The 14,643-nt window shown below is 36.5% G+C and overlaps 1 protein-coding gene across 1 annotated transcript; it reads right to left on the bottom strand.

The window, feature by feature from the left end:
* Positions 1-579: 579 nt before the first annotated feature.
* Positions 580-13,058, bottom strand: LOC128223009 (proteasome subunit beta type-7-like). Its single transcript, XM_052932237.1, has 8 exons — positions 12,963-13,058; positions 11,692-11,773; positions 9,887-9,984; positions 9,247-9,387; positions 4,739-4,854; positions 3,705-3,763; positions 2,919-3,070; positions 580-1,352 (listed from the first exon to the last, which is right to left on the bottom strand). Exons 1-8 carry the CDS (start codon positions 13,013-13,015, stop codon positions 1,229-1,231), a joined length of 825 nt encoding a protein of 274 aa, XP_052788197.1. The 5' UTR covers positions 13,016-13,058; the 3' UTR covers positions 580-1,228.
* Positions 13,059-14,643: the final 1,585 nt, after the last annotated feature.

Raw genomic sequence — 14,643 nt, 5'->3', positions numbered from 1 at the left:
CGGTTCTTGCACGCGACACATCGTCTTGGCATGTCGAACACATGTGGCAACTTATTTTAAAATCTGTCCATACAAGAGAAAGTTACAGCCTGGACACGACAACCTATACTCTATGTCCTTATATGCAGCACTCCATTGTGAATAAACACTTTGTGTGACCTTGACCTTTGAGGTAGGGACACGGGTCTTGCACGCGACACGTCGTCTTGGTATGTGGAACACATGTGGTAAGTTATTTTAAAATCTGTCCATACAAGGGAAAGTTACAGAGCCGGACGGACGGACGGACGGTGCGATTTTAATATGCCCACCTTCGGGGGCATAAAAAACCTGGTTGGGGGGATGCATACTCTTAAAACACATTTAAGCTCTTACCCAACTAATTTATTATTAACAATATTGTCTGAATGTTGGTTCATACTGCTTCAGTGGGCAAAATGTTGGCAATGATTTTTTCTTTTTGGGCCAGGGACAATGACCAATCACAATAGCTACATGAGCAATTTCTGCCCAAAATGGAATTAAGAACGTCAGTAAAAAGCTTGTCTTTAGACGTTTAAGAATGAATGAAGACAAACATGTTAAATATCATTTAATCAACATATTTTGAGAATAGCACTTATACAAAACTGTAACTATCCATTGAAATTGATCCAAAATATGAAACCATGACACGGGAAGAACAGTAATGGTCACATTGTCTATAAATGGAGTCTTCGATATTGTCTCGGAATGTTTGACCAACACAGAGCTTATAATTCAAGCAAATAAAAGTTGTAGATTTTTTTATCAGACAAAAAATTTACAAGTGTTTACACTTATTAAAATGTTGGTCCATGTTTGACTATTTTTCACTATGATAATAAAATGTAATGAAGCAGTCAATGAAAATATGCATGTAACAGTAAAACAATTTAATCTACTTTTTTAAATTATATTTTATTTCACATTAAAAATGTATTAAAGATCGACAAAAATTGAAAAGCTATCAAATCATGATTTTTTTGAAGTGTATTATTGTAAATTTTTCTTTGAATATTAGAAGTTTAAATAAGGAATAATATCGCAAGTTAAATCCATGGAAATTTTAGAAAAACAAATGTAGCATTTATTAATACATGGAGCCAATCTCTTAAGACAATCCCTTTTCACAAGATTCCACATAACACATAGTAATCCTATGATCTATTCCACATATTTCGTGCCAAAACTAGACCCTAGATGATCCTCATGCTGTGTCCATCGCTGTATCGGACTGGACGACAGACGTTGCGAGAATCTCGAAGGGGATTTTCTTGACCTCTGTTGACAGAATGGCCGTTGTTCCTCGCTTGAAGCCGTAATTCCCTTCCCTGTGGGTAACAAATAGACAAGTGTTGAAAATCGGTTCCAATTGGACTATCGATAATCGGTTCCACTCAAGTAACCGATAATCAATAATTCAATCAGTTTTTGACAAAAACTTAATTGTAGTTGAATTCTTGTACAATAACTCGTAATCCATAACTATGCTTATGGTATGTGTATGTTAAAGTTATTTAGTGTTGTTGTTGCTTTCGGCCATACTGTTCATGAAAACAACTGAACACTTCGAAATGTATAAATGAACTCAAAGGAGAAAATTGGCGGAAATTACCCGAATTTTAAAAAAAAGAACAACTCGCCTGTTGAATCGATGAACGATTATGACAAAATTCAATCGATTGTAGCCAATTTTAGGTCTAACCAATCAATTTTCAATTATAATCGATCATCGAAATATCACTAGTAACAAATCATCTTTTAATAAGGTAATGTTAATTAGTTTGAAAAAAATTTAGTTATTTATTTCACAATGATTTTAAAGAATGTTATATACAACTTATGTTATGTCACTCTGGTTGGCTTAATGTTGTGTGAGAGTTTGTCTTTTGTTGTTGAGGAAACCGGGCAACCAGGAGAAAACCCACTTTTCTGACTTGATGACTACCATCCAATCTCACATGCATTCAATTCAGGAATCAAGCCCTGGTCGCCTTGGTGAGAGGCGAGAGAGATAACCACTGCGCTAACTGGACAACCTTATGTTAATTCAGTAAGTTTATACTTATATAAAATACTGTATAATGTTATACCAAACAAGTTTGCCTTTCCTATGAAATTGAAAAAAAATGTGAAGTTCTTAAATGCATTCAAAATATGATTTTGCCATTCTTTTTGTTTTAATAGCCCTAAGCTGTGCGCTTTGATAATTACCTTAAAGCTGCACTCTCACAGATGGATAGATTTGACTTTTTTTTAGTATTTGTATCAAAATCAGCTGATTTTGGTATCAATGCATTCAATTCATTCATATAAGATAACTCACAAAAGAACAGATCTCAGTCATGTGGGAAAATGCCGAAAAAGTGTTTAATTAGCAACGCTTTTAGCAATAAAACATCAACATTCGAATGTTATCATGAAAAACTGCAATCTGATCTTTTGTCAGAAATCTTGTATCACTGGTTTTCAGACATTTAAGCAAAAGTTGGCTCATTCAAAGACAGTAAAAAAAAAATGTTGCCAAAACAGTAAATTTTTGAGGGTGCAGCTTTAACAGAAAGGCTAAGCATAAAACCAATCATTAGAAAATCTTTGCATAAATATCAGCAAACCAGAGATAAAAGACTGCTGATAAAAGATCAGATCGCATATTTTCATATTTTTGTTCCAAAATTAATGTTTTATGGCTAAAACTGTTACTAACGGTTTAAGAAAAATGCATAAAACATAATATTAGAACATACATATAAAATTCTGCGATCCAAGTTTTTGTCAGCAGTCTAATATGACTGGTTTACATTAATTTTCGCATAATTTGGCTCGTTCCGAGACAATAAATAAAAAATATGTGAGAGTGCAGATTTAAAACTTGTTTTCGCTGGTTAAAAGATTACCTCTGTCCCTTGACATTGGCCTCATCAAATGGTCGCAGATATTCCACCTTGCCCTTCGTGATCACACAGATGTCAACGTTGGATCCAGACCCCAGGTCGTTGAAGATTCCAGCCGCTATCGCATCTCTCACAAGCTTCATTGCCTCCGCTTTCTATGGAAGAGGGTAATTTTTGTTGTAGTATAAAAAAACAATATACTTGTTTCAGGTTTTTTTACCAAAAAATGTGTACCCTAAATGACTGATTATAATATGCACTTTTTTCCCTCAGATTTCCAATAAAAAAATGCCTGCGTCTTAAAAACAGGAGTAAGCTTCTGACATTTTTTTTCTGAAGCTGTTTTCACTCCGAATTTGGCTCTTCAGAGAAATAAATGGGGAAAAACAAGTTGGTTTTTTTTAAAGGCATGTAACTCACATCATCTCATATTATTTTGATTGATTTAAAACGACAGTTGAAGATGCCGTATTCTCTAACATCTGGAGTCTTTCAGACTCAGACTTTGAAAACTGCAGTCTGAAAAGCTTCAAAATATCTATAATATAAAACATATTGACAGATTGCTGCCTGATTGTAGAACGGATTACTTGTAACATTTATGACACTTTTGACCATATTTGCTCCTGTAATAGCATTTTTACAAAAAAAAATCAAATCTTGATTTTCTGAGCCTGAATTTCAAACTCAGGACATAAGTGCCCAGGATTTGTCTTCATTCCTTTCTTAAAATGTATTCATTTACATTTAGCTTTCGGTGCAATTAGTTAAAGCAGAACTTGCTCCTACCTCCATATCGGGTTTAAATCTGTCCTCAAACGTTGCCATGGCAGCCAAAGAACCAGACCCTGTAAACAAACAAATGTTGTTAACCAAGAACATTACAAAGTCTAACATATGCCACCAAATACTTTACAAAAGTCATTTAGTCACAGAGATTTTTTTTGGTGGAATTTACTGCCTTCTAAAGACCGTTTCCCCTAGCGAAAAAATAATAATTTATTTTTAATTTTTCCAAAAAAATTCAAATTTTTCCCTATTTGATAAATGCAGATTATGCTGATGAAAAACCCCAATACATTTCTTGAAAAATAAACAAAATCTTAACAAGACTTACTCTTTCACAGCATAATGTATGAATAAAAAGGTTTAAACAGGTATATTTGCCATTATGTTTGCTATTGGGTTCTGATTTTGTATTTTTTCCCAATCTCGACTTTTTTTGCAAGGCACAGGCGGTAAAAATATTTTAGAAAATAATCACTGAGTCAAATGGTTGCATTTAGGTCCAAAATGGGGTTTAAAGGGGTTTGAATCACCCAGGAGTGTACAGCCAGCTCTTTTCAAATCCAGAGAAGAGCACTGCTTTACCTTAAGTCACTCAAAGGTGTGTGCCATGATATCTACACAATGGGCAGATAGTTTCTAACTTTGTTCAAATCAGCAACATCACTGTTATCTTTAAAGTTGATTTTTTTTATGAGTGCTCAAACTTTTTGAATAAAATGAAGTACAGTAGAAACAGTAGTCTCAGTGGTCGAAATCAGCACACGTCCGAGAGCCCTACACTGGTAAAATGCTTTCCGAGCTTGCTCAAATTCTTGTAATGCCAAGCAGTAGTATATGAATTCGGGCTTTTTCATACAAAAGACTTATTTTGATGAATGTAGTCTTAAAGCTTGTTAGAAATATTGCAGATCACAAGTGTATCCATTAAACTTTCATTGCAGTTCAGATTTGAAAGTTAACAACGTTGATGTTAACAAAATTGTTAACTTTAACAAAGTTAGAACAATCGGGACATTATCTAACATTTTTCTTACCCATGGTAACATAAGGCAGTTTGTCTGTGGATCCATGGGGATGTATACTGTATAAGTGTGGTCCTGTGACATCAACACCGCCCAAGACCAGCGCAGCACTGATGTGGCCCTGGTATCTGAATAGGTAAAACATAACAAAACATGACAGCCTTGGACCAAAGAAAAGCAATATGTTTGAAAATACCTTTTTAGTTTTTTTTCGAAAGATAATGATAGTTTGTAAGGGAAAACAACCAGAATGGGGTTTCCAAAACAAGTGCCACAATCACCGTACCAGTAATTGAAGCTGTGCTGATTTTTTTTTCTTGTATTACATGTAGCAGTGTTCAATATTAGCACAAGCTCGCAAGCCAGACACTGGTAAAATGCCTGTCAGACTTTTTAATTACCAAATAAAGCAAGCCTTCCAGTCTGCAAGACTTGGCTGACGATAAAAAAAAATCTGAATAGTTTTATTATCTGATATTACAAGTTGATATATTAAATTAGGAATTGTGTTTAATGGAAGTAATATGAGGATTATACAAGAATACAGGAATTTATAAACAACAAGAGATGTTTGTCAAACATTATGCCCCCTCTGAGCGCCATGTTGTCAGGATTATATGGACAATTGAATGAAATATGCATGGACCGAAATGACAGCTGATTTGTTGCTGTTTTAAGATTATGACCATTAAAGTGTGAGGATAATGTGTGTTATGACCATCGTGACCTTTGACTCTATGAACTCAAAATCAAGAGTCATCAGCTGGTCACCAGAAATCTAAATGTCAAGTTTGAGGGCCATGGGTGCAGGCATTGTCAAGTTATCACAAGACAAGTTTTTTTCGTTCAAGGTCACTGTGACCTTGACCTTTGACCCGATGACCCCTTAAATCATAAGGGGTCATCTACAAGTCAGATGCAACTCCAAGTCAAGTTTGAAGGCCATGGGTTCAGGCATTGTTGATTTATCACTCGGACAACCTTTTACCATTCAAGATCACTGTGACCTTGACCTTTGGCTCTATGAATTCTAAAATGAATAAGGGTGATCTACTGGTCAGGCTTAACATCCATGTCAAGTTTAATGATCATAGGTTCAGGCATTGTTGAGATATCAGTGGGGGAAGATTTGTTAACTTTTTTGCGTTAAAGGTTACTGTGACATTGACCTTGGCCTGATGACCCCCAAAGTCGATAGGGGTCACCTACTGGGCAGGCCCAACCTTCATGTCAAGTTTGATGACAATAGGTCCAAGAATTGTCGAGTTTGCTTTCAAGGTCACTGTGACCTTGACCTTTGACCCCTAAAATCAATAGGGGTCATCTACTGGTCAGGCCCAACCTCCATGTCAAGTTTGAGGGCCATGGGTGCAGGCATTGTTAAGTTATCATTTGGACAACCTTTTATCATTCAAGGTCACTGTGACCTTGACCTTTGGCCCAATGACCCCTAAAATTAATAGGGACAATCTTCTGGCCAGGCTCAACCTCCAAATCAAGTTTGAGGGCCATGGGTGCAGCCATTGTCAAGTTATCTCTTGGATAACCTTTAACCATTCCAGGTCACTGTGACCTTGACCTTTGGCCTAATGACCCCTTAAATCAATAGGGACCATCTTCTGGCCAGGCCCAACCTCCAAGTCATTGAGGGCCATGGGTGCAGGCATTGTTTGAGGGCCATGGGTGCAGGCATTGTTGAGTTATCAATCGGACAACCTTTTACCATTCAAGGTCACTGTGACCTTGACCTTTGGCCCAATGACCCCTAAAATTAATAGGGACAATCTTCTGGCCAGGCTCAACCTCCAAATCAAGTTTGAGGGCCATGGGTGCAGCCATTGTCAAGTTATCTCTCGGATAACCTTTAACCATTCCAGGTCACTGTGACCTTGACCTTTGGCCTAATGACCCCTTAAATCAATAGGGACCATCTTCTGGCCAGGCCCAACCTCCAAGTCAAGTTTGAGGGCCATGGGTGCAGGCATTGTTTGAGGGCCATGGGTGCAGGCATTGTTGAGTTATCAATCGGACAACCTTTTACCATTCAAGGTCACTGTGACCTTGACCTTTGGTCCAATGACCCCCAAAATTAATAGGAACAATCTTCTGGCCAGGCTCAACCTCCAAATCAAGTTTGAGGGCCATGGGTGCAGGCATTGTTGAGTTACACTCGAACAACCTTTTACCATTCAAGGTCACTGTGACCTTGACCTTTGACCTATTGAGCCCAAAAAACAATAGGGGTCAGCTACTGGTCAGGCCCAACCTTCAAGTCAAGTTTGAGGGCCATGGGTGCAGGCATTGTCGAGTTATCACTCGGACAACCTTTTACCATTCAAGGTCACTGTGACCTTGACCTTTGGCCTGATGACCCCCCAAAGCAATAGGGGTCATCTACTGGTCAGGCCCAACCTCCATGTCAAGTTTGAGGGCCATGGGTGCACGCATTGTTGAGTTATCACTCGGACAAGCTTTAAAATTATTTTACCATTAAAGGTCACTGTGACCTTGACCTTTGACCTGATGACCCCCAAAATCAATAGGGGTCTTCTACTGCTCAGGCCCAACCTTCATGTAAAGTTTGATGACCATACGTCCAGGAATTGTTGAGTTATCACTCGGACAAGCTTTGGTCTACCGACGGACCGACCGACATACCGACATGCCTGTGCAAAGCAATATACCCCTCTTCTTCGAAGGGGGGCATAAAAATGTTCCAATCAAAACAAAAGAAATATTTGACTATTTTAAGCATTTCTACAAAAGCAGAAGGGTGCACAGGCTTGTTTCCATGATAACAGAAGGTAGCTACCCAGTGGTCGAAATTAGAACAAGACCGCAAGCCCTGCACTGGTAAAGTGCTTTCTAGGCTTGGTCAAAATTCTGGGTTTTATAGCTTGGCTTGTTCAAAAATGTAATACCAAGGCCTAAAAAAAACCATTTGGTTCGAGTTACCCGACTCTATCTACAAAATAGGTGCCGACCCTACTGTTTTTATAGTCAGTTTGAAAATAAGATATAAAAAACTAAAAAAAACAAACTTTTTTTTTGCTTTTCTATATATGCAGTTTAAAACCTTTAATGCTTTATACTGAAGATGACTTTAAAACCATTCTCCAATGATGAAAATGCCATTCTTATGTAAGCCCAATAAAAAAAAGAAGCCTACGTTACCTACCCTACCTGTTTTTGAAAAGGATGTAACCCTAACCAAACCTTCTTTTTTAGGCCCAAGCATTAGTAAAGGAATCCATGCTTATTGATCCAAAAGACTTATTTTGATGCCCGAGCTACCAAAAGAAGACAGGATACAGCATCCTTCAATAACTGTTAGCTTAAACCCTTACATTAGAAATGTTCATGTCTTAACCCTTTAGCGCATGTATACGAGATAGGCCGTCATAGCTCATTAGCAGATGTAAACGCATCTGGCCGACCCTATACACTACTGGATGTATACGCATCTCCCGCATATTTCAATAGGGTCATTTCAATACTTCAATTTTGCATCTTTCTTTTTGAAAACAATATCCCGGATGTTTATAAAGCTGAAGCTTAACCTTTTGTGTATTGATTTTCCCTTGAAAATGTCGTCTGCTAAAACTTGAAGGTTATTATTTATACTGCCAATCACAGGTGTGAGATTCCACTGTGACGTAATAAAAACTCGAGGAATAGCAGTACTGTACAGTATGGAAATTCCCACAAAACATTGATGTGTAAATCATTGAATATATTATGTCAGTTTAATTTACCATTAAAATCAATAAAGATTATAATTATTTGTAAATAATATTTTGTGTTATAGAAACATTAAGTAGTTGAGAAAATGATGAGTAAATTTTCTGCTGAGCTAATCGATGGCCAGCATGGTTCCGGTCGTAAAATAGGTCAAGAAAACAAATTAGTGCAAGTGTTTGATGATTTAGCTCTTTGTATTCATTACTTAATTTTTTTTATCAGCTTTCTTTTTGTAAAGAATTTTATGAGGGGGGTAATAAAGTTAAACAGACACTCTGGACTATATCTCTCAGCTGGATGACACCGGATATTCCTGCCACATTTCTGTGTATTATACACAAGAACATCAATTGTCGGCTTTTTAATCCAGATGGGTCTTTTTTATGATAGGGGTAATAAAATTTAGATCGATCCCAGCATTTTATTACCCAATTGATTTAATGCAATTATGACATTTCAAAGAAATGATACAATTCCATCTTGGAAATGCATTCACATATGAAATAAAATAATTTTATATTTCATCATTGACACCATTTATTAGATAATTTAATTATCTATAAAAAATGTATTCACATAAAAACAGATTTGGAAACAATTATTTGGAGTAATATTGATTTTAAGGTCATACTGCTGTATTCATTTGCTCATTTTCAAATACCCTGAAAAGTACCTATAAAGATAAGGACTGCTTATCAGTAAGATGGCTATTGACTGGGAGGTATAATCTGGCCACTTGTCTATGTGCTAAAGGGTTAATTTAAAGCCCAGTACACTACCTAAACAGCATCTGTTTCAGAAGCCTGTTTGCAGTGGCAACACGAGGTGTTCGTGCGGTGTTCAGTTTATGAAGCTCAAGTTGAGACGAGATCATTTGGGTCGTCATTTCTGTGTCAGCAGCAGTTCCGGCTCCACAACAACTGTCGGGTGAAATTTGTAATGAGTAATTCAATAATCATGACTTCAGCAGCAGTTCCGACTCCACAACAACTGTTGGGTGAAATTTGTAATAAGCAATTTGTAATAAGCAATTTGTAATAAGCAATTCAAAAATCATTCCTTTTAGAAAAGCATTGTTTAACAATTCATAACACGATACTGAAATGTGGCTAATTCTATATTTGATCTTATTAATATGTGATCGGTCAGTCCCTTTGAGCATGCTCATCAGAATTATGAACTTTGTTAAGTAATGTGTGCACAAAACTACATCTGGGACTTGTTTCTTTTGTTCAGAACCCACAGTCTTTTGAGACATGTATGCAAGTCTTAGAGTGAAGTATATCAATTCTACACAATAATGGTTTGACTTACTACATGGTGTCAGCAATATACCAAGACTTATGAGATATATATGCAATTCAAAGCCTGAAGTATAATAAAATTATATCACTTTTACACAACAATAGTTTAACTTACTACATGTTGTCAGCGAGATAATGGATCTTGCTACAGTTTTTGTCAGCCACAATCGTGTCTTCTGTAGCTCTTGTGTCAGCGCCAAGGACAACCCCATCCTGTGAGATACACTAACATTACGAAGCCGAATTCATCATGGCATAATTAATTACTGGAATTACTCCAAATAATTCTATATATGAAAAGTCCATTTTTGTATATATGTATACCTATGACACATTCTGTTTCTGTTGCTTTCCATTAATAGTAATTTAGGAATGAGTCACACATGAATACTAGCTGTTCAGGGTTCCCCCTGGGTTCTAAAAAGTTGTCGCCACTTGTCGCGGGGGGGGGGGGGTTAAAGGGTTTAAGCATTTTAAGAGCTTTAAATTGCATTTAATAAGCACATTGTCATGCAAAAACATAATATTCTGTTGTAAATATAGCAAAAAAATGTGACATAAACATCTATATGTTGATTTCAGTCTAATGCCTGCATACAATAGTGTCATAGCATTAAAGAATACAATTGTGAAATTATGAGATAAATTTAAATTAATGGAAACTCAAACACATATACATTGTCAAACTAGGGCCTTAAGTTTCCGAATAGAAATTCGTCTACCTACTCTTTACTCCAGCCAACTTATTAGAAGCCTTATCAAATGGGGTTTAATTCTATTTATTTGTAAGCATACCCAATGATTTCTGTTAATCTTTTTTACACTTTTTGAACTCTTAGAATGCTGCATTTATAGCAATAACAAATTGCGACAAAACCGAATTTCAAAGCAAATCTATTTTTAGCGCGTAAACATCATTACGAAATTTGCATATCACGTGACTTTCCAACAACAAAAAATTCTATGATTTGCATTGTTAAAAGCTAACACGATAATAACGCAACAACAAAGCTGTTGAGCTAAATATTTAAAATTGTTTTGCTAAACAGAGACATAACAGTTTATGGATGTCATTGTTTATCCGTGAAAGCAATAAAATTCTGCAATAATCAGCGAGGTGTTGACTGGGCCGTGACTGCTTGCCCTAATTATCGGATTAATTTTTGTTGTCGCACCAGCAGATGCGCTTGATTTATGATAGTGATAGAATCGATTATCATGCAGGCCGCATGGGCATCACTTACATCATTTTAAGAAAATATTTTAGAAAAAAATCGTTGTCGCCATAAATTCGCAAAATTTGAAAAGTTGTTGCCACTTGTGTGATTTTGTCGCAAATGGCGACAATGGCGATCGCCAGCGGGAACCCTGGCTGTTGATGAACGACTATAAAGTAGTTAAAGTAAGTGTTGCAGTCATTGAAATAAGACTTTTGAATAAACAAGACCTTATACTTAAAACTTGTGCTTGGCATAATAATATCAGGCATGCAGGCTTGTGATAATTTTAGCCACTGTGTGTTGAGGTAGAGTGATATTATAAGATATATAAAATATATAATGAGATATATATTAGAGTGTCCAGAATTTAAAACTCATTATGCACCAGTCAATTGTAACCTCGGCTCCGTCAGGTCCGGGGAATAGCGGGGACTTTGACTTTCGGTCCAGCCAACCCCAGGTAAAATACCCGCCCTGCGGAGACAACCTGCTGGTAAAATCCCCACCATATGCCCCCGCACCCCAGGGACCCTAGGTAAGGCCGAGTCCCCGCTATTTTTGGCGCAAACAAAACCACCGCATTCACCCGGCACTGCAGGGCCACCTGGAAGGTAAAAACACGGCCCATTTCCCCGGCTATCCCCAGTATACCCCGGACCTTGGGGGGCCGTGGTTACAATTGACTGGTGAAATATTTTACCTTGTAAATGATCCCTGCTATAGTTGTTCCAGTCTTGTAAGCTGTTGGTGCCTTCAGTCCAAGTTTCTCTATGTGTTTATTCCTGAAATGTTTCCAATGATTCCATTATGAATTCGGGAATAACCATTATCCTTTATGATTATATAATTTAGAAAATATTTCATCTAGAGTGGTTTACATGCAAAGATACTGATGCTGTTTGGTCCGTTGTGTGTTTTTTCGACTCCTATCGATCTGCGAAGTCTCAACAGAACGAAAGCCCTCTATGTACGTAATTCTTTTGAAAATATCGGTCGTGGAAGTGCAGGTCAAAGTTCACCATTTTGATTTTGAAGTGACAGGAGAATGAAGCGAAGAAATAGTGTTATATGATTTGTCAATAGTAAAACAGGTAAAAAGTGTTTCTTATCCTAACTAATCAAATCCTAGCATAATATTCAGTGTGGAACAGTATACATGCGCTATATTGTCATGGCGATAAAATACTGTCACAAGCTAGATCCTTGTGTACTTTTTCAAAAGAATTACGTGTGTAGAGGGCTTTCGTTCAATTGAGACATCGCAGATCGATAGGAAAAGAGTTTGTTAATGGAACGTACGTGGAAATTCTAGCCGTTTTATGTTTATTTCGTAGGAATCGACCAGAAATCAGGTTTATATACATAAACAGAATGGACGTTGAAAACCACATGGATTGAAAATCATGGCATTTTGTGAATCCTTTTCTCATTTCTTTGCTAATTGAGGGATTTTAATGAAATAAAAAAGCGTTAACGGTTGGATTGATGCTTTCAAATGGCGACCACAAAGACATAACAGTTATCTGGTCGTTTCTTGCAGCAGTGTTCTTGTTTGTTCAGCATGATGTTTTTGTTTCATTGGGGGCCTTATATCTTAATATACATATATAGGCCGAATTTGTAAAATATTTGATTATGTGACTAGCGCCTGTGGGTGAACTAAGCGCTACATATTTTGAGCGGAGAGTTAACAGGCACCAGCTAGATAGTGGCGATACTTTGTTGAAATAAGTCGCACATCTTTAAATGTGGTTCTTAACAGATGATTGCATGAACCATTGAACAATACAATTATATTGAGTCTGATATCATGACTTTAACGTTTTCATAAAACAACATGACAAAGCCAAAATTAATAAACAAACAATATTTAACAATGACAACTCTTCCTACACGATTAATATACAAAAACAATGACAAGCATAATTTCAAAATTTATAATATATTGAAAATAAATATGAAAATAACCACCTTGTGCAGTTTTCAAAAGAAAATCCCGGCATCGGAGCTTCCACGGCAGCCATTTTCGCAAACTAACTGTCTATTACCCGTTTTGTTCAATAAGACTATCTGAAGACGGGCACCAATTGGTGACAACTACAAATATTTTCGGCTACGTATAACTATCAATCTTCTACGCAGTCGCCTCCCTTGTTTTGAATATTGTAGTCGGTTAAAAGGCTCTGCTATGCACTGCCGACTTAAAATACAACATTTCTTATCGTAAAGAACGTAGCTGTTCTGTTGGTTTGCTTACTATAATTTACATGGCTCTGAGGGGAACATTTATATACTTTTACCAATATCAACATATCAACAGTTTAAAGCTGCACGTACTCTCACACATTGACCGTTTTGACCACCATTGTATTTGTTGTCTTTGAATAAGACATATTTTGGCGTAAATGTGAGGAAACAAGATATATTTGACTGCTGACAAAATATCAGATCGAAGTTTTAATATTTGCGTTCAATATTTGATGTTTAATGTCTACAAGCGTTACTATACCGCTTTAACAGTGTGTGTATACCACGTGATAAATCACGTCATACATGCTACGTCGGAAGGTCACATTTTGCTTAAAATGAAGACTTAAATCAAAGATAACTTTTCCTTTACTTCACCATTTTAGATAAAACAAAGGGCAGTCTATGCCGCTTATATAGCCCCGCCTTCCTTATTTTACCGAAGTTTGATAAGATGATTAGTTTAATTAAACACTTCGACAAACCTGTTTCCAAAATAGAGTTTTGACAGAGCTCCGTCAGACGGCCGTATTGTGAAAAGGTTTGTCGAAGTGTTTTAAGAAACTAAACCCTAAATCAAACTCTGGTAACAGACCGAAGCTGGGGCTCCGTATGGAAAGTAGCATAGACTGAGGTATGTTTCATTTCAAATGGTGAAGAAATAGTGAAGTTATCTTTGTTTAAAGTCTTCATTAGAAGCAAAATATTGCCTTCCGACGTAGCATTAATGACGCAATTTATCACGTGGTATACACACACTGTTTAAGAAAAATGAAATGTTCTGCAGTTTTCCAAACAAGTGAGATATGTTTTATTGTGAGTTTATGATTGTTACGGCAAAAACTATTTTTTATTTTAGGGGAATGTTCATACATTTTGAAACAGGTTATTTTCAACATCTTAATAGTGATTAAATACCACTAAACAAGACATTTATTCAAATGAAAGGAAGTACATGTACAACTTACTAGTATATTGGCGGCCATATTGGATGAATCCAGAGTGGGTCCTGAGCTATTTAAAAGTATATTATTATGTTCTGCAAGTGTAAGAAGTTTTATGATTGTAATCCAATATACACGTTTTTATGACTCGACTAGTCCAGTTATATATTGACAAAAAGTCACCACAATGTGCACTTTGGTTGATATTATAAAACATTTCCCGGTGATGTATAATTTAAGCATGTTCTGGACGATGTATTTATTTTCTGAAAAAGAGCATATATTTCAATTTAGATATCTTTATTTGCTGCAACAACTGACAGTTTTCTTAATTCTGGTATCTTCAAACAATGACCAGTACCGCGTTATTTTACCATCCCTTGTGCTATGCAAACAAAGCGCGTTATTTTCATTCGGAACAACTCGGGCCTTTTTCATCCTATACAACCTTGGATGTATAT

Source organism: Mya arenaria, chromosome 17 (genome assembly GCF_026914265.1).
Source record: "Mya arenaria isolate MELC-2E11 chromosome 17, ASM2691426v1".
Taxonomy (NCBI): Eukaryota; Metazoa; Mollusca; class Bivalvia; order Myida; family Myidae; genus Mya; species Mya arenaria.
This window is presented reverse-complemented; position numbering and strand designations above follow the sequence as displayed.

Coding starts and splice junctions, on each gene's coding strand:
- LOC128223009 (XM_052932237.1), bottom strand. CDS start 13,015: ATGGCTGCCGTGGAAGCTCCGATGCCGGGATTTTCTTTTGAAAACTGC. Junction 4,855..9,246: donor CTGAAACAGATGCTGTTTAG/GTAGTGTACTGG, acceptor TTACCTATTCAG/ATACCAGGGCCACATCAGTG. Junction 3,071..3,704: donor GATTTAAACCCGATATGGAG/GTAGGAGCAAGT, acceptor CCTCTTCCATAG/AAAGCGGAGGCAATGAAGCT.